The 27140-nt window shown below is 39.2% G+C and overlaps 1 protein-coding gene across 1 annotated transcript in view; it reads left to right on the plus strand.

Annotated features, from left to right (window-relative positions):
* slit1a (slit homolog 1a (Drosophila)) overlaps window positions 1-27140 on the plus strand; it is an 80361-nt gene that overhangs the window by 37862 nt on the left and 15359 nt on the right. The window contains exons 5-24 of the mRNA XM_051917344.1: window positions 225-296; window positions 379-450; window positions 2847-2918; window positions 3808-3971; window positions 4136-4283; window positions 11290-11361; window positions 12150-12221; window positions 13456-13527; window positions 13772-13915; window positions 15978-16141; window positions 17059-17082; window positions 19552-19696; window positions 19779-19853; window positions 19922-20065; window positions 20150-20293; window positions 21976-22142; window positions 22230-22362; window positions 25406-25474; window positions 25572-25643; window positions 25732-25803. Coding sequence (XP_051773304.1) covers window positions 225-296; window positions 379-450; window positions 2847-2918; window positions 3808-3971; window positions 4136-4283; window positions 11290-11361; window positions 12150-12221; window positions 13456-13527; window positions 13772-13915; window positions 15978-16141; window positions 17059-17082; window positions 19552-19696; window positions 19779-19853; window positions 19922-20065; window positions 20150-20293; window positions 21976-22142; window positions 22230-22362; window positions 25406-25474; window positions 25572-25643; window positions 25732-25803 — 2097 coding nt within the window. The remainder of the gene's footprint in view (window positions 1-224; window positions 297-378; window positions 451-2846; window positions 2919-3807; window positions 3972-4135; window positions 4284-11289; window positions 11362-12149; window positions 12222-13455; window positions 13528-13771; window positions 13916-15977; window positions 16142-17058; window positions 17083-19551; window positions 19697-19778; window positions 19854-19921; window positions 20066-20149; window positions 20294-21975; window positions 22143-22229; window positions 22363-25405; window positions 25475-25571; window positions 25644-25731; window positions 25804-27140) is intronic.

Raw genomic sequence — 27140 nt, forward strand, 5'->3', positions numbered from 1 at the left:
CATGCCTGCTGCATGTTAAATCATGGTAAAATATGTTAGCAACTTCATAAAACATGCTAACAATGTGTTAACATATGTTAGCAATGTGCTAGAATATGTTAACAACATTTTATTGAATTCTTAAGTAAAATATTCAGAGTTTTAAAGGTTATTTCAAACTTTCAAACTTTACTCATATAGTTAATACTAGTTTTTTTTTTTTTTTTTTTTTTTTTTTTTAACAGAGATTTGAGTGAGAACTTCATCCAGGCAATTCCCCGAAAGGCCTTCAGAGGAGCCACGGACATCAAGAACCTGTGAGACTCACGACACGACAGCACCGTATAAGAGATCAGACTCCAGCGTTTGCTAAACATCATTTCCTCTGTGTTTTAACAGTCAGTTAGACAAGAATCACATCAGCTGCATCGAGGACGGCGCTTTCCGTGCATTACGTGGGCTTGAAGTTTTGTGAGTATAAAAACATACACAGTTAAACATACCGACTGCATCTCATTACCTGAAGACTGATCAGAAACTGAACAGAATCTATGGCATGAACAAGAGTGAGTCTCTACTTGAGTTCTAGTCATTCATTTGTTAACATAATCCCTGATTAGTGTCACATCTGTTCCCTGTTCCTTTGAATTACTTTCCTTGAGTATTTAAGCCTTCAGTCTTCCTCAGTTCTTTGTCTTGTGTTAACTTTGTGTTGTGTATGTGTAGTATTCTCTTTGTGTTCATTAAAAGTATTATAATTATTCGTTCATCATGCATCATCTTTGGATTGTCAACATTAGCTAACCCCTGACAGAACGAGAGACATAAGAAAGGATTTTTTATGGCAAATTAAAAACTATAGACATGCCCCCAGTTAGCCTCTTCCTGCTGGAGCAGGGGGATCACTCCCTCGAGGATCACACAAGGAACTTTCTCAACCTGCCGTTCCTTACTCACTCCCCCGACCGCTCGCCGTGTGCATTCTACCATACCGGGCTTAACGAGGTCAATACCAGAGCCTACCGTTGAATCGGAGCCCAAGCCCATCATGACAACAGAGCGATCGCCAGAGGCTGATTTCATCACTGAGCCTGAGCTCAACGCAGAGTCTGTGTAGGTGTGCGAGCCGGCAACAGCGACCATCATTTAGGGTATATTTGTGGAGTTTGTGGGGATGGATTGGATAGATTGGACCCCCACCCACCCTACCACCCCTGAGGTACAGACACAGAGCTGGGCTACGGTGGATTTGTTATATTATGAACTGGATGAGGAGGTGTTTGCTGTGCTACAGTCACTGCTGGTCCCATCCAATTCCAAGTCGTCTAAGTCATCACTGTCGTCCAGGTCTTCATTGCCCAGCTCCAAATCTCACATGACAGATTGTCCCGCCCAACCTCCCTCTCCCTCCTTCACTGTCTAAGTTCCTCGGCCTCATCTTCGCTGTCTCCCTTCAGCCCGTCGGCTCGTCCAGTGGTTCCGCTCTGCTGCACGGATCCTCCAGGGGCTTCCCAGTCATCAACTCTGCCTTGGCTCGTGGATCCCACAGCTCCACCTCAACCCTCCAAGCCCCGGACTCCACCTCGGCCCTCCGAAACATCGGTTCCACCTTGGCTCAATGCTCCTTCGGCTCCACTATGGAACACCATTTCTAAGGCTCCGCCGGGCTCCCTCGTCCCTCTTGCTCCACCTTGGTCCATCGTCGCTCATCGTCGTCCATCGCATTCGTACTTCTGAGTCAGCTGCTTCATCTCGAACTTCCACCCCTCTGGCTCCGCTGGGCTCCTCTGTCATGGTCCTGATTCCCACCGTCTCCACCTTGGTCTGCCAAGCCCATGCCTCCACCTTGGTCACGCCCACCTGCAGCGCCAATGTGGCCCTCCAGGCCTTCGGCATCACCCTGGCTCTTCAGCTCTGCCTTTGTCTCCACCTCCACCGGCTCCACTTCAGTCAGTGGTCTGGTTCCGCCTGGCCTCTCCACCAAGGCTCCAGCATGGACCTACTTCACATCATGGCTCTGGGTCATCCTCCTGCTCCTCCTGTCTCTGCTCTGGTCCCTCCTGTCTCCGCCCTGGCTCCTCCCACCTTCATCTCCTCCCCAGTCATTATCTACTCTGTGTCTTCCTCATTCTGCTCCTCGTCCTCCTCCAGAGCCTCCTCCCTCCCTCTTCAGTTTGAACTGTTTTACAGTGCGAGGACTTATTTTCCAGGGAACGAAGAGTTATGTCACGGTCATGTTTTGTTCTCTGTCGTGTTTAGTTTTAGTCATTGTTTTCATTGTCTGTTTTGTCTGACTTCTAGTCATCCATTTGTTTCCATAGTCCCTGATTAGTGTCACACCTGTCCTCTGTTTCTTTGATTACCTTTCTTGTGTATTTAAGCACTTGCTATTTGAACACACACAAACACTAAAATTGTGGACATAATTCAAAAAGGTTAAATGTTCCTAAATAAAATAGTCACATTGTCAAATATGACCACCAGGGAAATGAATGAAAAATTTAATATTCAGAGAATTTTTGGGGGTTACATTCTACAAATCAGCCATCATGCAGAAAAAAGCAAAAAGCAATGAAGGGGTTAATTTAAAAAAAAAAAAAGTATGGATTAAATAAGTATATTGCATTGTAAAAATTGTGGAAACAAATTAATCATAATTATTGCATAAATGTTACTTAGTACCATAAAATTCAAATTCAAAATATTAAATAAAAAATATTATTGGAAAAAAAAAAAGATTACATTGATTTTACTGAAAAGAAAAAAAAAAGATTACATTTGAGGTGTTCGGCCACTTTTTACTGGACTATTAGTGAGAGCCCTAAATGAGGAGCACTAGAGGCTTTAATTGTCTTGATATTTTGCAGAACGCTGAACAACAACAACATCAGTGGCATTCCAGTGTCGAGCTTTAACCACATGCCCAAGCTCAGGACCTTGTGAGTAACACACACACACACACACACACTCACACACACACACATGCACATGCACACGCACACACTCATACATGCACACGCACACACTCATACACTCACACACACACACACACACATGCACACGCACACACGCACACACTCATACACACAGTGTCATTCCATACAGTTTTGGCGGGACGGCACAGGCCACACGGCTCTGCCAGAAGCCACAGTTCCTGATTCACACACACATATACAGCAAATTACCCCAGAAATAAACACCCACACTGTTTTTATGAAATGTATATTTTGGTATTTCTCTGGAATTTCTAAACCATTTTACCACATGGAGTTTCTTTTTCATGATGTTCTGGTTTATTTATTTATTTATTTATTTTGTTATTCAGTTACAGATTTATGGTTCGAAACTGACATTACAGGTTTCCATTGAAGAATGTCATGAACATGATTAAAGTTTTAGAGGTTTTAGAAAATGAAAGCCAGATCCATGTGACTGCAGTCAGGTTCTACGTTCCCTGTTTATTATTTTGAAACCGTTTGCATCAGTAAAACAGGATAGTTTTTTGTAGTTCATTCTGAAGCATGAGTCCCATCATATGCAGCACACGATCCTCCTTTACCTAACAGAAAAAGACCAGATGATGGAATTACTGATCAATCCAATCAGAGCACCAAGCACATTGTGCTTTTCAGAAGGAGGGGCTTCATAGAGACAGGAACTAAACAGAGCGTTACTGACAGACTGGGAAGAGAGGAGCTGAACAATGGAGAATATGAGGAAAATAATCAACATTCAAGCAGGAAAACCTGTTCTAGTAGAGCCCAAAAACACAATCAAGGGCATAATATGGCCTCTCTAACATTCATGCTTGGATTTTCCCTCCTTTAGCCGTTTACATTCCAACAACCTGAACTGTGATTGTAATCTTGCCTGGTTGTCGCAGTGGTTGCGCGAGCGGCCGACCATCGGTCTGTTCACCCAGTGCAGCTCTCCAGCTCCACTGCGAGGACTTAATGTAGCCGAGGTCCAGAAACATGAATTCAGCTGTTCAGGTAAGACAAGCCCTCAGTGACCAATCTGTCTTCCATTCTCTATTGTATTTTTCATGGTTAGTTCTTTCATTGTTAGACTGCTGGAACCTTATTGTAAAGTGCTACCACCTACAGTAGTTCTTCCGACTGCTAACTTCTTATTCATTATGACTGTCCCTCTGCAGGTCAGTCTGAGAGTGCTGCGGTTCAGTCGTGTAGTTTGGCCACGGGTTCGTGTCCGGCCGTCTGCACCTGCAGTAATAATATAGTGGACTGCAGAGGGAAAGGACTGACGGCGATCCCGGCCAACCTGCCCGACAGCATGGCGGAGATGTAAGTTCCTGTAGCTCAAACAGTAGAGCATGACGCAAGCAATGCCAAGGTCGTGGGTTCAATTCCCAGGGAATACATAAACTAACACACATACCTTACATGCAATGCAAGTCGCTTTGGATAAAAGTGTCTGCTAAATGCACAAGTGTATAGTAAGTTTGAGCTTTTGAGCTTATGTCTTGTTTTCCAGCACAAATATCTAAACATCAAGATACATTTACTTGAGAAGCAAAATTACTCAAGATATTAGGTCTTGTTTTCTGAAAAATGTATCAAAATGAAGTGAGTTTGTGCCTAAAACAAGAACAAATATCTGCCAATGGGGTCAGAAAAGTTACAAAATACCAAGTCACAAATTCACTTGATTTTTATCTTTTTTTTTTTTTTCCTTCAGAAAACAAGTCATTTTGCTTCTCCAGTAAATGCATCTTGATTTAAGAATGTTTAGATATTTGTTCTGGAAAACAAGACAGAAACACTGAGGAAGAACATAATTTTTTGCAGTGCAATCTCTTACGATCTCTAGATTATAGTCACATGATCTACGACAGATGTATTTGGACAGAGACTGAACAGACCACAGGAATGTGCTGTCTGGAATCACTGCAATCCAAAGAATGTAAATTGTGTTTCTATATTTCCTACTGAGTGCCCTGCGTTTGAAGAGAAGGGAAATTCTGCAAGTGTTTAAGTCAAACTGTTATTGCCTCTGGCTCTGAAGGCTCTAAATGACCCTGACAAATGACTTTCCTGTTTTAAATGAGGCTTTTTAGACTGAAAACAACTGCTTTCTTCACAGTACTGTGTTCTGAAGCTGCAGGGTGTGCCATTAAAACAGACCCTTAAAAACACAACCAGCCGTCACAGAGGCTAATGACATCTAAACCAGACGAAAAGACAAACCTCATCCCACCTTTATCAGCAAAGGCGATGTTTGCTGTGTTCTCGAAGTTTCTACCTCAACAAAATGATTAAATTGCCATAAACATATCCTACGACAGATCGTTCCAGCCAGGCCAGAAATATCATACACACATGGGAAATTTATTTTTGGAAGAATTACAGTATACTCTATTTACATGTTTATGTATTAAAATTGCTATTCTTTAATCAGTTTGTGAATGTACTCTCCTTAAAGCAACTTGCAAATGGACAGTATCCACCTTATTTTTAACATAAGAGTGGGTGCGGTTATTTATACATTGAATGGTGAATGAAACTGGCTTCCAGTGTCATTCGCATCCAGTAATTTTTAGCTGGACAAAACAGCTCCTTATGCTGCTTGATACTGCAAACTGGTATTTTTTTTTTTTTTTTTTTGCCATATTTTAATGTATTTTCTTAATTATAAACACATTGGTTTGTTGCACAGTTTTACCATTTACTACCATCTAGTTATTTCGCTATAACGTCTCATATTTTCACAGAAAGCAGTTTACTTCTGTGTTTCAAAGTAAGGTGGATATGTTAAAGGATTAGTTCACTTTTAAATAAACTTTTGCTGATAATTTACTCACCCCCATGTCATCCAAGATGTCCATGTCTTTCTTTCTTCAGTCGAAATGAAGGTTTTTGATGAAAACATTCCAGGATTTTTTTCCATATAATGGACTTCAATGGACACCAAACGGTTCAAGGTCCAAATGACAGTTTCAGTGCAGCTTCAAAGGGCTTTAAACAATACCAGACGAGGAATAAGGGTCTTATCTAGCGAAACGATCGGTCATTTTCGAAAAAAATACAACTGTATATGCTTTATATAAACAAACATAAACAAACATTCGCCTTCTAAGTGCTTCCGCCAAAACCGCATTTCCGTATTCTCCAAAAAGTTTACGCTGTATGTCCTACGCCTTCCCTATTCAACTTACGGGAAAAATGTAACTGGTGCTGCGTTCGTTCCGTAAGTAGAATAGGGAAGGCGTAGGACATACAGCGTAAGCTTTTTGTAGAATACGGAAATGCGGTTTTGGCGGAGGCACTTAGAAGGCGAACGTTTGTTTATATAAAGCATATACAGTTGTATTTTTTTCGAAAATGACCAATCGTTTCGCTAGATAAGACCCTTATTCCTCGTCTGGTATCGTTTAAAGCCCTTTGAAGCTGCAGTGAAACTGTAATTTTGGACCTTGAACTGTTTGGTGTCCATTGAAGTCCATTAAAGGAGAATAATCCTGGAATGTTTTCATCAAAAACCTTATTTTTTTTCGACTGAAGAAAGAAAGACATGGACATCTTGGATGACATGGGGGTGAGTAAATTATCAGCAAAAGTTTATTTAAAAGTGAACTAATCCTTTAAGGCAGAAACATGTGCCCTGCTGCAACAATATAGGTGTTTTTACACTGTGCTTAACCCGTTATTGTCGTTCTAAACACCGTTTTTAACCCACGTTTTACTCAGAAGCGGGGTTACCTGGGGTTACGTGTAAGCTGTGTGAAACAATGCAGTGTTAGAGGCCGTTCACACAGAACGCGTTTTTCTATTCCAATGCGCTACTTTCCCATTGTTTTTCTATGTAAACACGCCCTTGACGGACGTGCATGACCGTTACGCTCGCGTCTCGCGTCTTTTGCAGTGCCTCGCACATGAGCGCCGCGTTTTTAAGACCCTGTGTCAAGTTAAAAGAGTTTCAACTTTTACACGCAGCGCCGCTCATCAATGTCAGTTCCAAAACAGTGGACCAATCAGAAGAACTCGGAGGCGGGGCAAGTGTTGCGAGCTTCTGTTTACAGTAGCAAGTTGGCATGTCAACTGTTTTATTTGACGGTAACATGGCGGAGGAGGCGCTCATTATTATCTTATTTTCTTTTTTTCCATGTCAAAACTCATATCTATCAATTCTGCTGTTTGCCTATTTCTATTATTTCCGTTATTGTCGTTATTGCATCAAGTCTCAAAAGCGCGTCTCGAGACCCTCGTGTTTTACGCTGCGCTTTTTTAAAAACCATTCCTGAGCGCTGCGTCTTGCGTTTTTAGCCGCAAAGACGCACTCTGTGTGAATGGCCCCTTACACTGCGTTCCTGACAATCCAGAGTACGTATTTTTCCCACCTCCTACTCGGAAATAACACCTGGAACACCGCTCAAAGTAGCAAATCCGACCTGTGAACTCGGGGCAGATCGATCAACCCCGATCTCAGCAATACGCGTGAACCACAAGCCAGAACCCACCGCAGAACCAGAGCCGAAGCCTGCCCAATCTGACCAGGTGTGTGAGCCAGTATTGATGTTCATCCCTGAAAGAGTGCTGGTGGAATTTGACATCATCACTCATCCTCATGCCCCTGAAGTCTGCACCTCCTCATGTGAACTCCTAGATTCCCTCCTACATTCAAGCCTTATCTCCACCGTTGGTCCCTTTCAATCCCAAGTTGTCTTTGTCACCATTAGCTCTCTCCAGTTCCAAGTCGTTGCTGGTCAAGTCCAGCTTCTAGTCTTCATTGCCCAGCTCCACATCTCCTTCATCGTGGATGGTCCTGCCCAGCCTCCCTCTCCCTCCTCCACTGCCAGCTGACAGCCAGTTCCTCTGCCTCACCTCCGCTGTCTCCCTTCGGCCCCTCGGTTCTTGGTTCTGCTGTGCTACTTGGATCTGCCTTGGGCTACCCAGTCATCAGCTCCACATTGGTGTGTAGATGCCTCAGCTACACCTCTAGCCTCCGACCCCTGGACTCCACCTTGGCTCAGTGCTCCCTCTGCTCCACTGTGGTCATTCCCTCAGGCTCCACCAGGCTCCTTCTCCCTCCAGCTCCACCTTGGTCAGTCATCACCCTGGTTGTGCCACAGACTTCTGGTCCTCTGGTTACACTTCATCCTTCTACCTAGTGGTGTCAAATGTACCGGTTTTTCGGTACCAAGTCAGTACTGAAATTTTGAAAATGTGACGATACCAGCATTTCTGTAGTACCGGTAGTACCGAGAATCCGGGTATATTCGGTACCCACTGATAGGGCTATGCCAGTATTTACTTGAATATGACACGAGTGAAGCACAAAGCTTTGTTTACAGAAGAAATAATAGGTTAGCAATTTATTGTGACATCGCAGCCATGGAAACATTTTGGTTCATGCCGAATGAGAGAGGTACGAGAGTCCATAAATTTAAGCTTTGTATTCTGTTTTGCGAATCACGATCTGATCACCCGATTAGCTTATTCCACTGAACATGGAATCTCTGTTACTTTTCCCAAATCTTCACTCACACAGGGGATTATAAACGTTTCTTCCTTTCGTTCGCTTTTAGGCCTATTATATATTCGCATTCTTTACTGTGGTAAAGTAGAAAAAACACCGCAGGACAGAAACCTTTTTGCTTGCGCATCAATTTCTATTTAACACAGTTTGTGCTTGTTATTAGACTTTATAAGGCGTGACAAGTTTATTTGTATATAGCGCATTTCACACACGCCAGAGATTTTTACTTTCGCTTTCTCTGGCAGAGCAAAATCAAACATAGCCTGAATGTCTTGCCCCTGCGGAGGATAAAACTCGCTCTTCCGACCTTTTACAACAAGTGTCAGTTGCTTGTAACATCAGGAGATAACATGAAGATATTATTAAAGAGAAATGGTCTCTTTCCTGCTCGTGTCCCTCATCCCTCTCAAAGCATAGAGCGGTAGGCTAATATGACGCATCTTTGTGTGGAAATAAAAAACGAATGTTTTTTTTTTTTAATAATATTTAACTTTCTTATTATTTAGGTTACCATTATTTACCGATATTTATTTCATAGTTTTACAGGCTGTAGTGTGTCGTTTCACTGATGGAATAGCTAAAATAAACACGCATGTCTGTTACAAAATGGATGTTTGAGCATTTATTGATTTTTTTTTTATATTTCCAAATTTATTTCATTGAGGTATATATACACACACAAACATACACACACGCTCCAAATATTTATATGTATGATTACCATATTTAATATGTTTTTTAAATAGGCTATATAAAATAGTAAAATTGTTCCAACAGATTTTGCTGTGGTACCGAAATTGGTACAGAGAACCGTAAAAATGTTTTGGTATCGGTACCGACTACTGGAATTTTGGTACCGTGACAACACTACTTCTACCCCTTCGGCTCCACCGGGCTCTTCTTTCCCTCTGGCTCTACCGTTGTCCTCACTCATTTACATTTACATTTTAACATTTAACAGACACTTTTATCCTCTAACCCTAACCCTAACTTACAAATGAGTAGAGCAACAGAAGCAATAAATCCAACAATATGGCAACAATATGCAAGTGCTGTGACTAGTCCCAGTTAGTCTAGCACAGTACACATAGCAAGGTGTTTTTTTAATAGATATATAGAATAGTGTTAGTATTAATAGTTCAAGTGTTGATGAAAAAAATGTGTCTTCAGCTGTTTCTTGAAAATGGGTTGAGTTAGGCAGGTCATTCCACCAGCAGGTTAACAGTTCAGGTAAAGGTCTGTGAAAGTGATTTTGTGCCTCTTTGGGGTGGCACAAGTTGTCGTTCACTTGCAGAACTCAATCTTCTGGAGGGCACATAGGTCTGAAGTAGTGAGTTTAGGTGTAAAGGTGCAGAGCCAGTGGTTGTTCTGTAGGTAAACATCAGTGCCTTGAATTTGATGTGAGTGGCAATTGGCAACCAGTGCAAGTTTATGCACCAAACCACGCACACCTGGAACTCATCTAGCACTCAACACCAGCACTATATAGAGCACACACACTCCCTCAGTTATTGTCTGACCTCGTCTGATGCTACAGACTGCTTACCCTGCTAATGTTCCTGCTATTAACTCATCCAAGTCGATCTCCAGTCATCCAAGTCATTTTCCAGTCATCACATCATCCAAGTTGTCTTCCAGTCATCCCTCGTATCAAAGTTGTTCCCTCACGTGTGTGTGCTCCAACAGTTCTGTAAGCCAAAGACTCAAAGTTAACAATTCAAATCTATCTCATCTGCCAACAATCTCCAGTATCATCACTTAACAATTTATGCATTGTGTTCCTGCCATATCTGCAGATAAACCTACCTGTTTGAGTTCTACCTCAGTTCTTGTCTAAGCCTGAGTGTGACAAGTATTGAGAAGAGCCATAAAGTACACAGTGATTGTTTGTTGTTCTTTTCTGCATCCAAATTGCATCAGCTATTCAATTAATGACACCCTTTCTGGATCTCTGAGGAGGTTTAAATATCTCCAGATCCTAAAACTACAACTCGGATTTCATGCCAATTGAATTTCTGGATGATGCACATCATAATAGGGCGAGATGAGTTACCAATAATTCTGCTTTACTGACAAAGTAGCTTCCATATCGAAGTTGAAGCCAATGGGTCTGTCATCTTAAACACTAGGATAAAGTGAGAGCAGACACAGAACCAAAAAGGAAAGGAGAAAACTGTGTATTTGCTTATCAGAAAGACATAAAAGCTGTACAAACAGGAATAGAGTGCAGATAGAATATATGACAGCTGCTGTTAGTGATTCTTTATTCAGTCTCTCCAGGATTTTGTGATCGCGGAACTTAATGCAAAATCAAGCAAACAATTTTTTGGAATTGCCACAGATTTTTTACAATATTTGTCCTAAGACATCATATCGCACATTCAGCCAAATCCTGCTTCAAACTGAGTGCCTCGAATATGAGTACAGCTAAAAGGTCTAATTTACCAACAATCATCACTGCGAAAAACCATGCAAAACAATATCTGGATGACGTATTTGCAAGTTGATGCATTGGTTACATCCTGATAATATGATGCATTGTTGGCATTCTCCTAAAGTTAAAACATTGTTTGCAATCTGTGAAATTATAAATAACTTATGCAATAATAATGCTAATAAGCCAAATAGGAAATCCAGAGAGAATATTGATGGCAGAGACTACAGTATTAGTGAAGACTAAACTCAGACACGCTCAAGGCTGTGACTACTTGATTGTGGGTGATATGAAGTGGGAGTGTGTCTATTAGAGAGCGCAAGGAAATGTTAACATTGCAATAACGCTTGTGTGTTTTTTTTTTATTTCTCTTTTTGCAGACGACTGGAACAGAACGGCATCAAATCCATTCCTCCCGGAGCCTTTTCTCCTTATAAGAAACTGCGCCGAATGTAAGTTCGCAACACAGCTTAGAAAACTCTAAATGGATTCAGGATTGAAAAAAAATTCTTCTGAAGTGTTTGCTGAGCACTATAAGAGAACTTAAACCATAACAATGTAATAAAAGATGTTTTGGAGATGCTGGACTCTGGCATGAGGATTATATCAGTGGATCTTCATTTGATATTAAGAACTTGTGCTTATGCTGAAATGTCCTATTTGGCATCATGTACATATGATATCTGATCCCAGAGATTTCACACAGTTTGTTTGTATTCAGTTAAACAAAAACTTGAACTGAATTGATCTGAATAATGACACTACTTCTACTTCTGTAGAGCTGCTTTAAAGCTGAATCTAAGTCTCATATTTGATGAAGTTTGCATCAATTCTGTTATTTTCCTGTTTATTACTGTGAAGGATCTGTATTGTATGAATGTGATTCTACTTAAAGTTAAGATTTTCAAGAAGCCGATTGGCTCATGCAGCATGTCTTGTAAAATCCCACCGCTCTACATCTTGTCGAGAGTATTTTCTCTCTGGTTGTCTGCAGTGCTGTGCCTGCATGTGGTTTGATGGGTAGACCACAGGCTTATTAAAGTCTTCTCCGTGGCCTGTAATGCCTGCCGTTTACTAATAGTCCTCACCGCAGCCGGGCTGGAGGTTCAGACCTACCCATTTACATACCGACTGCCACATGAGCCAAAAACAGCCCAGACCCAGCGTGATCCTGGCAAACTCACTTCACATGTCGTCTGCTGACACTTTGAACCATGTCTTTTTCTGTCTCTCTTTACAGAGATCTCAGCAACAACCAGATTTCTGAGATCGCTCCTGACGCCTTCCAGGGTCTGCGCTCCCTAAACTCACTGTGAGTGTGTGTGTGTGTGTGTGTGTGTGTGCTGTACGTCACAACGAGTGCTGTGATAGGTTGTTTGTGGCTTATCTCATGCATATTAATTAGGCCGTGCTGACTTTCTGGGTGTAAACTCATTAATATTCATCTTCACCACATCTTAACTTACTGTACATCACCCAGACACTGTATGCTTGAGTTCTCTAATTCGCTTTTAATTCAGTTCCATCAGATTTTGTAAATTAGTGGATTTATCCACAGATTTTTTCTTTCTTAAATTCAGCATGAAATGAAAATTCACCTGATCTGTTTACTAAATGTGTCTTGATGATCTTATTGTGAACGATTCATGAATCGTAATGTTTAATCAAAATGTCATAACCGGTGGAGCATCAGTCTTCTCTCTGGCAGCTTATGCAGGATTCTCCAATCAGTTAGTCCGGTTTAAACTCCACCCCTGCAACCTCACGCTCATCTGCATACACTTGAGTGCCACGCCCACGTCTCAACATCCAATCAACAACCAATTCACAGAACCAAGTCCCACCCTACATTTTATCTTTTTCGATAATCCATTACACTCGGATGTACATCACGATATGAAAGAAAAGATCTGTCGCTAATTCAATTTCATCACAAACTTTTCTTGTTTAAAATAACTTCAGATGCAAAAACCCAAATAGCAAAAGTATGTTCTAAGAACGTTTTGTTAATGTTCCCATTAAGTTATGAAAATGTTATTTCTCTGACTGTTCAAAATGCCCAGTTTTTAAAATGTTTTAAAAACGTCTTTTTCTTGGATATGCGAATGTTAAGGAAACATTCCATTTTATCATTCTTCAAATATTATAAGAACGTTACTTTTGAATTTTCTCTGAATGTTCTGAAAGAAGTAGTAACATTTAAAAAATGCTTAGATGAACATCCAACTAAATTGCTTCAGGAAAAAACGTTGTGAGAACATAATATATGTTATAATGCATTATATGTTTTCATAAATAATTGTAACCAACATTAAATTGCATTATATTTTCAGATTCCTTGTTACATCTGAAATTGGTTGTTTGTCATGTTTGAGCGTATTATACTTCCTAAAGGTGTAACAATGAATAGATTTGTATTATAATGTATGTAGTTATAATTATGCATAATTAATGCATTAAAATACTTTTTACCTATGATTTTTAGCTCGTCTAGCAGTAAGGACAAGTGTGCATGGTCTTGTGTTGATTGTGTCTCTGGTGTCCAGGGTTCTGTACGGAAACAAGATCACTGATCTGCCCAAAGGAGTGTTTGATGGACTCTACGCCCTCCAGCTGCTGTGAGTGTCAGAGCAACATCTCATTGCTCAGAGGCTGCGTAAGAGTGCAGAGCTGTAAAATGAATGTGGACAGAACAGCTCAGATAATTCAGCATTGAAAGAATTTGCCCTCCATTTAATCTCAGTTGAGATATTGAAGAGTTTCCATTTCATAAGGGCTGGGAAGTACTGAATAAACTGCTCACTGTTGTTTTGCATGATGTTGTTTCATCAGCGTCTCTCTCTCTTTCTCGTGTGTTTCCAGGCTTTTGAATGCGAACAAGATCCACTGTCTTCGTGCAAACACCTTTCAGGACCTGCAGAATCTCTCGCTGCTTTCTTTATACGACAACAAAATCCAAACGCTGGCCAAGGGCACCTTCACCTCGCTGCGCGCAATACAGACCCTGTGAGCACACACACATTCATACCACACGCTCTTATTGAGCATTCTTTTATCATCAAAAGAGAACATTTTTTTGCATGCTTAATGTTGGACTTTTAATTAATATCTAATGCATTTAAATTTAGTGATTATATTTTCATAAAAACATAGAACAAGAACATACAACAAAGATGGGCTGCTTTAGAGAAGAGTAGTTGTAGTAAATGCCGTCATTTTACACCGGACTGCTTCACAAACGAGGGTCAATTCAACACAAAAGATTAACATGACGGCACATGCTAGTGGATGAGTTGAATCAACTCCACAGCAACTACATAAATTTATCCACTAACCATTCAGAAACGTCCAGTTTCATTCTAAAAGTTGTAACTTCTTCCTGAGTCTCTCCATCAGTGTCGACTCCGGTTTGAACAATGTAAGGCTGAACACCGTTACTGACAATCCTCATTTTGGCTGCGTGAGATTCTCCAGCTTTGTTGTTGTTGAGCAACAGAAGCGCGAGCTGTTAAAGCTCCACCCTCTTCTGGAAAGGGGGCGGGAGCAGCAGCTCATTTGCATTTAAAGGGACACACACAAAAACGGTGTGTTTTTGCTCACACCCAAATAGGGGTAAATTTGACAAGCTATAATAAATGATCTGTGGGGTATTTTGACCTGAAACTTAACAGACACATTCTGGAGACACCAGAGACTTATATTACATCTTGTGAAAGGGGCATTTTAGGACCCCTTTAAGGAATTATAAAAGTTTAAGTTTGTTGCAAAGCAAATGTACTGTACTACACTTGTTTTATTTATTACCAAACATTTATTTTACAAAATAATTTATGATTTCAAAGCCATATCTCTAACCTAATTGTGTTACAAATTTGGAGTTGATATCGCAAAAATTCAGGTTCGTTTGAGATTTTGTTTAGGCACTTTACCAAAAACAGCCACCGGGTGACAAACACACCGATGTGTTCTCCTGTCACAAATTAATACATTTCTGCATTAATACACTTCTATCACAAAACAGCGGCCAAATATGGAACCTTAAGTCTTAGACCTTCCCAACAATGTGTGTTTTGTCAAGATTAGCAAAAGATTTGATTATAAAACAGTTCAGTAAATTGTGTAAAATTTGAAAGATGACCCCGCCCACTAGGAGGAGGAGCCTACTAAAGGATTTCAAGCACTGTTTAAAGCACTCAAAATGGCTTTCACAGGATTAATTTTGAGTGCTCAAGCTTTCAAATCTAATTTATGATGTAAATAAAAAGTGCTACCAGGACACTGACGAAATATGTTCCACTGATCTTGCGATTAGAATCCGATTAGATTAATATTTTAGATTACACTTTTTAGGTAATGAATACCATTGTGTAATTTGTAATCCGTACCAGATTACATTTCAGAAGTGATCTATACTCACAATGTACTGTAGATGATTTAAGGTTCCACACACACAAATATTCTGAACATATTTAGAAAATTTACAGTAAATAACAGATTCCCATCTAACAAAAATATGTTTTAAGAATGATCTGATAATGTTCCCATTAAGTTATGAAAACATTATTTCTGAGGGAACGTTCAAAACATCGATTTTTTAATATGTTTTAACGAACGTTAAGGGAACATTCCATTGTATCATTCTTCAAACATTAAGGGAACGTTACTTTTGAATGTTCTCTGAACGTTCTGAAACAAGTAACATTTAAAAAACATTAGATGAACATACAAATAAAATGTTTCAGAAAAATGTTTTTGTGCTAATGTTTTGAAAACATTATTAAAGGACAGATAACCTTCTATTAACGTTACTGGAAGAACGTTTGTTCGTAACTTTGAGAGAACCTTGCCAGAACGTTCCCTGTTTGCTGGGTTACAGGAGGTCACACAGGAGGTCAAAGCACAGATCCTGGTGGATTCATGATCATGTTTGACATGTGACCTGATCAACAGATGGCAAGCTGCGCTTCTAGACATTACCAGTTCCTACTGAAGTGATGTTATACATGAGAATCTGTTTGTCAGACAGGCCTGTGGTTCAGTAAGGTGGATGTGTTTGTCCTGTTTTCAGTCATTTGGCTCAGAATCCGTTCATCTGTGACTGTAATCTCAAGTGGCTGGCCGATTACCTGCGCTCCAACCCCATCGAGACCAGCGGAGCCCGCTGCACCAGCCCTCGCCGGCTCGCCAACAAACGCATCGGCCAGATCAAGAGCAAGAAGTTCCGCTGCTCGGGTAAAGCTCTGGAATACGCTTCTCAAAAGCACACAAAACCAAACTAAAAACCTCAAACTCTCTTATTGTAATGAATGAGTAGTTTTTGCCACACAATAAATTAAATTACAGCAAGTATCACAATATACACTGCAGGTCAAAAGTTTGGAATAATTAAGTCTCTTCTGTCTCAAGTCTCAACGCTGCATTTTGTCTGATAAAAAAACAGTAAATATGGTGAAATATTATTACAATGTAAAATAAGTAATAAGTAATACATTTTATTTTTCAGGATTCTTTGATGAATAGAAAGTTCAAAAGAACAGCATTTATTTGAAATATAATCTTTTGTAACATTATAAATGTCTTTACTGTCACTTTCGATCAATTTAACATGTTCTTTCCAGCACTGTATCATGAAACAGCCTTAAAAACGATTGTTCTAGAAAATGGATTGAAAACATATACAGGAATCTTACATGTTAATCATATTAAACTGCATTATTGCTTGGTGTCACATGCAGTACTTTGATACAGAGCTGATTCTCACACATGCAAGCAAAGTTTCTACACCACAGCTGGTCAAAGGGATTGACAATATCAAAATACAAGCCATCAAAATCACTGTTCATTTCACAGTATTAAGCTCAGTTTGAAACACTGCCATCAAAACCCTTTACCACATTGATTTTTTACAATGCAGTCTTTATTTTATTCGATGCCATTGTGTACATCTAATATATCTTGATGGCAGTAGCACAGTATAATTGTTGTAAATGTTTCATGCTGTACACAATGGAAATGTACTACCATATACACACACTACACAAAAAGAGTCTATACAGTAATAATACATCAAAGCATGTCTCTGCTGGGATCATGGATTTGTATTCTGAGATGCTGATGGTGATTATTGTCCTCTTGTGTCTCCATCACAGCCAAAGAGCAGTACGTCATCCCGGGTGAGTGTGTGTCGAATTCACTTAACATCAAACAAAGCTTTAGGTTTTCTTAATAGTCTGTGTTTGCGCAGGTACTTTTATTCCAGTACACTATAAAAAAAATGGTTTTCAAAGAAGAAAATACTATTTCAGTTTTTCTTCTTCAAAATTTCATGTTCAGTGTGTTATTTGCCATTTCTTTGTAAATGTTTGTGAAATTTACTAGCGATTTCGGTTACACTTTATTCTGATAATCCACTTTAGACATTCCACTAACTATAAGTAACTACATGTCAGCTAACTCTCATTAGAGTATTAGTAGACTGTTAGGTTAGGGTTTGGGTTAGTAGAATAAGTTGACATGTAGTTAATTGTGGATCATTGAAATAAAGTGTAACCACAATTTCTGAGTGAAAATTGTGTTTTAAGTGTACAACAAAGTACACTTTTAGAATAAAAGGTTCAGTGTGGTTCTATATAGAACTCTAGGGCTCTTGACTCAGTTTTAAAGAACAATTTATGTCAAAAAGATTCTAAATAAGGAGAAATCTGTCTTAAATCCCTGTCCTAAAGGGATAGTTCACCCAAAAATGAAAATTTAATGTTTATCTGCTTACCCCCAGGGCATCCAAGATGTAGGTGACTTTGTTTCTTCAGTAGAACACAAATGATGATTTTTAACTCCAATCGTTGCAGTCTGTCAGTCATATAATGCATGTCAATGGGAACTCCATCTATAAGAGTCAAAAAAACAAGCACAGACAAATCTAAATTAAACCCTGCGGCTCATGACGACACATTGATGTCCTAAGACATGAAACGATCGGTTTGTGCGAGAAACCGAACAGTATTTATGTCATTTTTTACCTCTAATACACCACTATGTCCAACTGCCTTGAGCGCACGCACAGCATCCGGTGCGTGAGGTGTGTACACGTTCTGGCGTAGTTTAAAGGATTAGTCCACTTTCAAATAAAATTTTCCTGATAATTTCCTGACCCCCATGTCATCCAAGATGTTCATGTCTTTCTTTCTTCAGTCATAAAGAAATTAAGGTTTTTGATGAAAACATTCCAGGATTATTCTCCTTTAATAGACTTCAATGGCCTCCAAACGGTTGAAGGTTAAAATGACAGTTTCAGTGCAGCTTCAAAGGGCTTTAAACGATACCAGACGAGGAATAAGGGTCTTATCTAGCGAAACGATCGGTCATTTTCAAAAGAAATGTAAATGTATATGCTTTATATAAACAAAAGATCGCCTTCTAAGTGCTTCCGCCAAAACCGTACTTTCGTATTCTTCAAAAAGCTTACGCTGTCTGTCCTACGCCTTCCCTATTCTACTTACGGTAAAAACAGAACTGGCGCCGCTTTCATTCCGTAAGTTGAATAAGGAAGGCGTAGGACATACAGCGTAAGCTTTTTGAAGAATACGGAAAACGGAAGCACGTGCAAGGCGATCACTTGTGTTTATAAAGCATATACAGTTGTATTTTTTTAGAAATTGTCCAATGGTTTCTCTAGATAAGACCCTTATTCCTCGTCTGGGATCATGTAGAGCTCTTTGAAGCTGCACTGAAACTGACATTTGGACCTTCAACACGTTGAACCCCAGTGAAGTCCACTATATGGAGAAAAATCCTGGAATGTTTTCCTCAAAAACCTTTATTTCTTTTACACTGAAAAAAGAAAGACATGAATATCTTGGATGACATGGAGGTGAGTAAATTACCAGGGAATTTTAATCCTGAAGTGAACTAATCCTTTAAATGATTGCATAATACTTTCACGTTTAACGGGTTATTTCAGCTTTTTTTCTACTGATAAAGTATGTTTGTGAGCTGTTTAATTCATAACATTTAATTAAAATAAACTAAAACAAAATTAATTGAAACTAAATCCATAAAATGATGGGACCCCTAAAAGGTTTTATCTATGAAGCGCCTGACAGAACTCTTTAGGGTTTCATCTAGAACCTGTTCTTCTGAGAGTGTAAAAAAGATTGAAAAAATTATTATGATTGCTAATTTTAGAAGATCTTGTAATCATCACTCGCCGTCTCCTGGAGTGCGCGTTAATTATTGAACACTTGTTAGATAACAGCCTTGTGCTTCGCCGCATATAAACACTTCCTTTGTTAAAGTATTCTGACAGTTTCCTCATCCCAAGACTCTGTTCAAATGAACCCAGCAAACACTAATATATTCAAAGAACGTTTTGCCAATGTTCACATTAAGTTATGAAAACATTACTTTTGAACGTTCTCTGAACGCTCTGAAACAAGTAGTTAGTAACATTTAAAAAGCCCATCCAACTAAAATATTTCAGAAAAATGTTCCATGAATGATTCATAAGTAATGTTTTTGTACTAACGTTTTATTAAAGACCAGATAACTTTGAATGAACGTTCTAATAACGTTATTGGTTTATTCAAAACTTTGAGAGAACGTTCTGAGGACGTTCCCTGTTGACCGAGTTGTTTTTGCTGCAGGAACGGAGGACACCAGACTGAACAATGACTGTAATAATGACCCGGTCTGTCCCGCCAAATGCCGCTGTGAGTCTAACGTAGTGGACTGTTCCAATCTGAGACTAAACCGCATCCCTGAGCACATCCCAGCATCCACCACTGAACTGTAAGACAACATCAGACAATATTTCTGATAGATTCCAGAAGTGTGTTTCCTTTAATCTCATTTTCCCGTATGTTTTCACAAGCCGTCTCAACAATAACGAGATCACGACGATAGAAGCCACAGGTGTTTTCAAGACGCTTTCTCACCTGAAGAAAATGTAAGTCCCGCTCTCGCGTCCGTGTGACTGGTTGTGACTCTTTACTAACGTTGCCCTTTGACCTGCAGAAACCTGAGCAACAATAAGATCTCTGAGATCGAGGACGGGGCGTTCGAAGGGGCTTCTTCGGTCAACGAACTGCACCTGACGGCAAACCAGCTGGATTCGGCGCACAGCGGGATGTTCAGGGGTCTGGACAGCCTGCGGATGCTGTGAGCCCAGATTTAGTCAAAAAACAATCGTAATATATCATTTTCTTCATCTGAATTCATGCACATGGTCTGTTTGTTTTCTAGAATGCTGCGGAACAATCGCATCAGCTGCATTCACAACAACAGCTTCACGGGCTTGCACAATGTCCGTCTGCTGTCCCTGTATGACAACACACTGACCACCATCACGCCCGGAGCCTTCGACACGCTGCAGAGCCTCTCCACCCTGTAAGAGCCAAACCGCTGCTTCATCTGACCCAACACTGGCAGAACTCCCGAGAAGAGTTTAGCATGTGGTGCTAGAGACAGATGTTTCCTGTAATCATTAACTTGAGCTGGGCCAAGATAACCGGGAATGATCTCTGGCACGGTTCATTCAGAGTTATGAACAAACGTTCTTCCAGTAACATTAATAGAACGTTCGTTCAAAGTTATCTGGCTTTTGATAATGTTCTCAAAACGTTAGCACATAAAAATTATTTATACATCAATTACAGAATGTTTTTTCTGAAACATTTCAGTCGGATGTTCGTCTAACATTTTTAAATGTTTCTACTTGTTTCAGAACGTTTAGAGAACATTCAAATGTAACATTCACATAATGTTTGCAAAATGGAATGTTCTCTTAATGTTCTGATAACCAAGAAAAAACCCTCTTGGCCTCTTTGGTCAGAACTGACCAAACTTTGAAATTGAATTTTTACTTTTTTTTTTGTTTCATCTGAATGGGATGACATTTGATGACTGTTGTTGCATTAGCTATGTGAACACACAAAATATCATGGACTTGATTCGGATATGTTAAAGGCCTTCACTCTAATTTAATCTGAAATACTGCATTTATTGAAAAATAATTTAAATAAAAAAAATTATATTAATTTTAATGGAAAAAATAGCTCATAAAAATTTGATAAATATTGCATAGTATTAGAAAATCCCCTCAAAATTCTAAATAATAATCAAAAAATATTATTGAAGAAAAATATATTACATTGATTTTCCTGAAAAAAAAAGAGTTACATTTCAAGGCTTCAGTCACTTTTGACCGCGAAGGGACCAAGTGTGACCCAAAAATAAAGGGGTTCAGAGGGTTAAAACATTTAAAAAACTGGACGTTTTGAACATTCAGAAATAACGTTTTCAGAACTCAATGGCAAAATGCTCTCAGAAATACAGGAATTTTCTGAACAAGCAAAAAACACACAACATTTCTGTAACAAACTATAAAATGATAATGTCATGCTATAAAGACTCTGTATCTGTCTTTCGCCACATTTTCATTAAGGCTTATTATTGCTAGCATAAAGACCCGTTCACTCCGAGAATGATAACTATAAAGAATAACTATAATGATATATTAGCGTCCACATCGACACACTATATTGTTGTTTTTATTATAAGTGTGCTGCAGTTTTGTCGTCTGTCTCTTTAAATGCTCCAGCTCTTTAAAGCAGGAGGGATTCTGATTGGCTGTCAATGTTTTAATCCTTTATCAGCTGGAAAAAAAGGATTCCGAAAGTGATTCCAAAGATATTGTGTCATTATTGTTATAGTTGTAGTGTTGTGGACTTCAGTATTCTCACAGAATTAGAATGATTATTAAAACTTAATCTTTATAGTTATCATCTTTAGTGTGAATGCGTCTTTATTACTGATTGTCGACAGCATGATGCAAGTTACTCCCGTAATTCACGCAAAGCAACATAGGATGAAGAAAAAAATATTTAGATATCAGTCATTTCTTTGGGGAATTATTTTAATGCTGCACTATACAGTATGCATTGACCTTACGACAGATACATGAGTGACTGCTCAAACAGCCAATTAAATCGCTGCACTAAAAAGCCTTTAAGGACTTGCCTTAAAGGGACTATGGTTTGGTCTAATTAATATCTATTTTTGTGTGGCAGAAACCTGCTGGCCAACCCATTCAACTGCAACTGCCATCTGGCCTGGCTGAGCAGTTGGCTGAGGAACCATAAGATCGTCACGGGGAACCCGCGCTGCCAGCGGCCGGCCTTCCTCAAAGAGATTCCCCTGCAGGACGTCGCATTACCAGATTTCCGCTGCGAAGACGGTAGGATCTAATTCATCAAAACTGCATGTCTCGATTCCCAGTGTTCTGAGAGGGCTAATGATCCCTTCACGCTGATGTTTCTCTCAGATCAAGAGGAAGCGAGCTGCACGCCGCCCATCCAGTGTCCCGCCGAGTGCACCTGTCTGGAGACGGTGGTGCGCTGCAGCAACAAACACCTGCGCCTCTTACCCAAAGGCATTCCTCGCAACGTCACCGAGCTGTGAGTCTGAGCCTCAGTGAGCCACAAAACTATTACACTGGGTGTCCTAACCAGGTGCGGCCCAATGGCCAATCAAAAATATCCAAAAGTAGCCCAATGATCATATCCCAAATATCAAAATATGCCATTCCCATACTTAAAATACATATTTTACAGTCACTGTTATGCAAAATGAAAACCACTATATTGTAGTGATCAGAAAACTTAACATCTAGCACAGTTCTAGCACACATCATTGGTAGAATATAAAATATTTCAATACAAACAATAGTCAAATATAATTTATTCAATATGTCAAACCTTTAACTCATGGGGGGAGAAATAAACCCACGGATACAGTTTAAATATAGCCCAATTTCACAAGAAAACCGCAGACTTGCCAACCCTGCAACAAGCTTCCAGCATCAAGAAAAAAAGTGACAAAATCACAGCCAATCAGAGCATGTCATGCTAATGTGGAGATGAGGACCAATGAGATTTCACGGTGGGCGGGGCTACTCAGCAGTTCACAGAGATAAAGCCAGCAACTGAGAAAATGTTACTTACTTTTCTTTATTTATTTACTTACTTGTTTATTTAATCAAGGACAATACATGGAAAATGGATTTAGCCAAATTGGCTAATTTTCATCTGCAGTCCCTTGTTGAGATTCACTCAAAGTTTTATATTTAAGATTCATATGTTTAAATTGCATGTAAAATGTCCATCCATTTAGTTTATGTAGTTTTAACATGTAATGTGATGCATATTTGTCAGTCACACAAAAATGAAACAGGTCAGATTTCTGTAATAGTAATAATAAACTGAATGTGTTTTAAATACACAATAAACAGGTTTATGTATTTATCATCCAACTTCTTTCAGTCTCATACATTTTAACTAATTGGATATTGCTTGTTCCACTGATATTTTAACCATCTTTATACTTGTTTTCACAATGAACAGATTTATGCTGATTCTGAGCAATTGAATAAATGCATTTTGATTATTTAAATAAAAATATTTAAATACGATTATTTAAATACAATTTAAATAACATTTATTTAAATAAAATCAAATAGATGCAAATAGTTCTTAAAGTATAGACCTGTTTCATTTATGTATGACTGACAGATATGCGTCACATTACGTTTATTTATGTTTGTTTATGTTAAAACCCTGTGATCCAAATGCATGGAAGTTTTAGATGCAATTCAAACTTTAATGAACTCTAATATACAGGATACAAGCTACAATTCAGTAGTACACTTTCAGCTATTCTGCATACATTTCTTGGTAACACTTTACAATAAGGTTTCATTTGTTGACATTAGTTACCTACATTAGTTAATCATGAACTAACAATGGAAAGAACATAACAAGCATGTATTATTAATCTTTGTTAATGCTAATTTCAACATTTAGTAATACATTATTAAAATCAAATGTTAATATTTAATGGACTTGAGCTGAACAAATGAACAAGATAACATTAACTGAATGGGACCTTATTGTAAAGTGTCGTCGTCCGGGGAGAAGCTGTTGTTAGTGATTGTAATGAGTGTGTTTTTGAGTGGGAGTGACACACATCAGATGCCTTTCGTCCCTCAGAGCGTGAAAACCTCTCATTTACGCAGTGCTCTCACTGACTCTAGAGCCGCGTCCAGGTGTGCTGCACTCTCAGCCCGTCATTAAACCCGTCGCCTCCATGACCAGGTGCTGAGAGGCTTCGACATTCCTGTCAAATACAGACTGACTTTCACATGCATTGTGTATTTGGTCTCTCAGCTACAGCAACAACACACAGACACACACACACACACTTGTATATGTGGTTTACGGGGACTCTCTACCCCTAAACCTACCCATCACAGAAAACTTTCTGCATTTTTACATTTTCAAAAAATGTCACTTAGTATGATTTATAAGCTGTTTTCCTCATGGGGACCAAAAAGTGTCCCCACAAGGACAAGGATTTTGGATATTACCATCTTTGTGGGGACATTTTGCACATAAAGGCACACTTTTTAGACTGGTTCATGTTTAAGAGCCACTAACAAAGTAATTTATTCACATAATGTTGTCTCATAAAATGTGAGTATAAATGTCATCTAGGTATGTTGGGTAAAACTAGAGCTTATTGATGCAATTCAATCAATCTGTTGTTTAATCAAAAGCTTGCATAAATGTTTAGTTTATACGTAGAGCTGCATTTCAACTAAGTTTAAAGGGGACATATCATGAAAATATGACTTTTTCTGTGTTTAAGTGCTATAATCGTGCCCCCGGTGCATCTACCAACCCAGAAAACCTGAACCCAGTAACTTTGTTTTGGCAAGCCTTTCACTACAAGCATGTGAAAAAATGAGCTGCTCAGATTTTGCTCCCCTAGTGACATAGAAAGGGGATCTTATTATAATATTACCACCCCTTGATCTTCACGTTTCCATCCACGGCGCCGCCATTTTGTTTTCGCAAGCATTTGCAAGGTTTTGCACAAAAGATTAACATGACTGCACATGCTAGTGGATGAGTTGAATCAACTCCACAGCAACTACATAAATTTATCCACTAACCGTTCAGAAACGTCCAGTTTCATTCTAAAAGTTGTAACTTCTTCCTGAGTCTCTCCATCAGTGTCGACTCCGGTTTGAACAATGTAAGGCTGAACACCGTTACTGACAATCCTCATTTTGTCTGCGTGAGATTCTCCAGCTTTGTTGTTGTTGAGCAACTGAAGCACGAGCTGTTAAAGCTCCGCCCTCTTCTGGAAAGGGGGCGGGAGCAGCAGCTCATTTGCATTTAAAGGGACACATACAAAAACGCTGTGTTTTTGCTCACACCCAAATAGGGGCAAATTTGACAAGCTATAATAAATGATCTGTGGGGGATTTTGAGCTGAAACTTCACAGACACATTCTGGAGACACCAGAGACTTATATTACATCTTGTGAAAGGGGCATAATAGGTCCCCTTTAATGGTGCAACACAAAAATATTTAGTACTGCGTAAGATTGTTTGAGAAACAGATAAATATGGAAATATGTTTTTTGAATGTCTGCAGGTACCTGGACGGAAACCAGTTCAGCGCAGTGCCAAAGGAGCTGTCCAACTTCAAAAACCTGCAGCTCGTGTACGTCTCTCTCTCTCTTATTATTTACATTCATGTATTCTCTGAGTTGTTGTCTTCGGTGTCATTCATCAGCTGGTTTGATGAACTTTCGTTTCAGAGACCTGAGTAACAACAAGATCAGTTCCTTGACCAATTCTTCATTCGCCAACATGAGTCAACTCACTACCCTGTATGTCGTGAACCACATTAATCTCATGCTGAATCACAGCTGTGAAAGTCAAATCTCATTGGAGGATTTGTGTGATTTTGTCCTGCAGGATCCTGAGCTATAACGCTCTTCGCTGTATCCCGACTCTGGCCTTCGGGGGTCTTCGATCTCTCCGCTTGCTGTACGTATCTCTGTTTTACTTTTTTACTCTTTTTTTTTTTTTTTTTTTTTGATTGTCGCATTTCAGCACTAGTGGCAGTCACACAGACCCTTCAAACAGATCGTGAAGCTGCCGTTACTATCCACTTACTTGACCCTATTAATGAGAACAAATCTTGAAGTGAATTGAGCTGAATAACAACACTATTGTCTTCTGTTTTATAGCTGAATCAAATTTTTTAACTGAACTGAATCAACATTAAACTGAACTGAATCGACACTGAACTGACTCAAAGTGAATAACGACACTATTGTCTTCTGTAGAGCTGCTTTACAGCAGAATTAGTCTCATATTTGATGAAGTTTGCATCATTGATTCTGATATTTTCCTGTTTATTAGTGTGAAGCTGCTTTGAAGTGTTATAGAAATAAAGCTGACTTCATTTGACTTATTCACTACATGAAACAAATGACTGCCAATATGTTTAAAAGAAAAGCATTGTAAGAATTATAAAATAATTTTTTGGACATGATTATTCATAACCACCCATTTTTTAGTCATGTTTTAAGAATAACACTTATTCATAATTTATTCATAATGTATGTTATAATGCATTATATCTTTTCATAAATAATTGTTATCAAAGTTAAAATGCATTATAATATTTTCAGATTCCTTGTTGCATCTGAAATTGGTTGTTTGTCACGTGTTTTAATGCATTATACTTTCTAAAGGCGTAACAATGAATTGATAAGTATTATAATGCATTATAACTGTGGTTGCAATATTCATTAGACCATACAATGCATTATAACCGAATCAAAAATCATTGATAATTCTCACCCTTAGTTTTGACTGGAGTGCATCACATCTGGACGGATGGTTGTATGTGCTTTAGCCACAAAAGTTTCTCATGAATCAGATATCAAATATCTCAAATCAGGTCTGAAATTCTGCATGCACACATGATCAGAAACCCATGCAACTCTCCATTGGAAATCATTGACTTCCAGTCTGTCGTTTGTCATGGCCAGGCGACACTCAACAGAGAAACAAGTGATTACTCACGTCTTCTTCATGTTTCATGACCACAACAAGCAACATGTGATGAAACAATTAGTCAGTTGCGGTCCAGAATCAGCTCTATGTTAATCAAGTACATGATGATTGGTCGAGATGACAGAGAACGTGTTAAGATGCTCACTGTTTACAGCTGTCTTGTTGCCTGATCATGAGGCAGAGAGAGACAATGGTTTATGTGATCGTCCCTGTCGCTCCCTGTCATTTGTGAGTTCAGTAACACAACACCAGCTTCCTCAAATTCCTCCGGAGCTTCACTGGCAAACCGACGGGTGGAA

Source organism: Ctenopharyngodon idella, chromosome 13, assembly GCF_019924925.1.
Source record: "Ctenopharyngodon idella isolate HZGC_01 chromosome 13, HZGC01, whole genome shotgun sequence".
NCBI classification, from domain to species: Eukaryota; Metazoa; Chordata; class Actinopteri; order Cypriniformes; family Xenocyprididae; genus Ctenopharyngodon; species Ctenopharyngodon idella.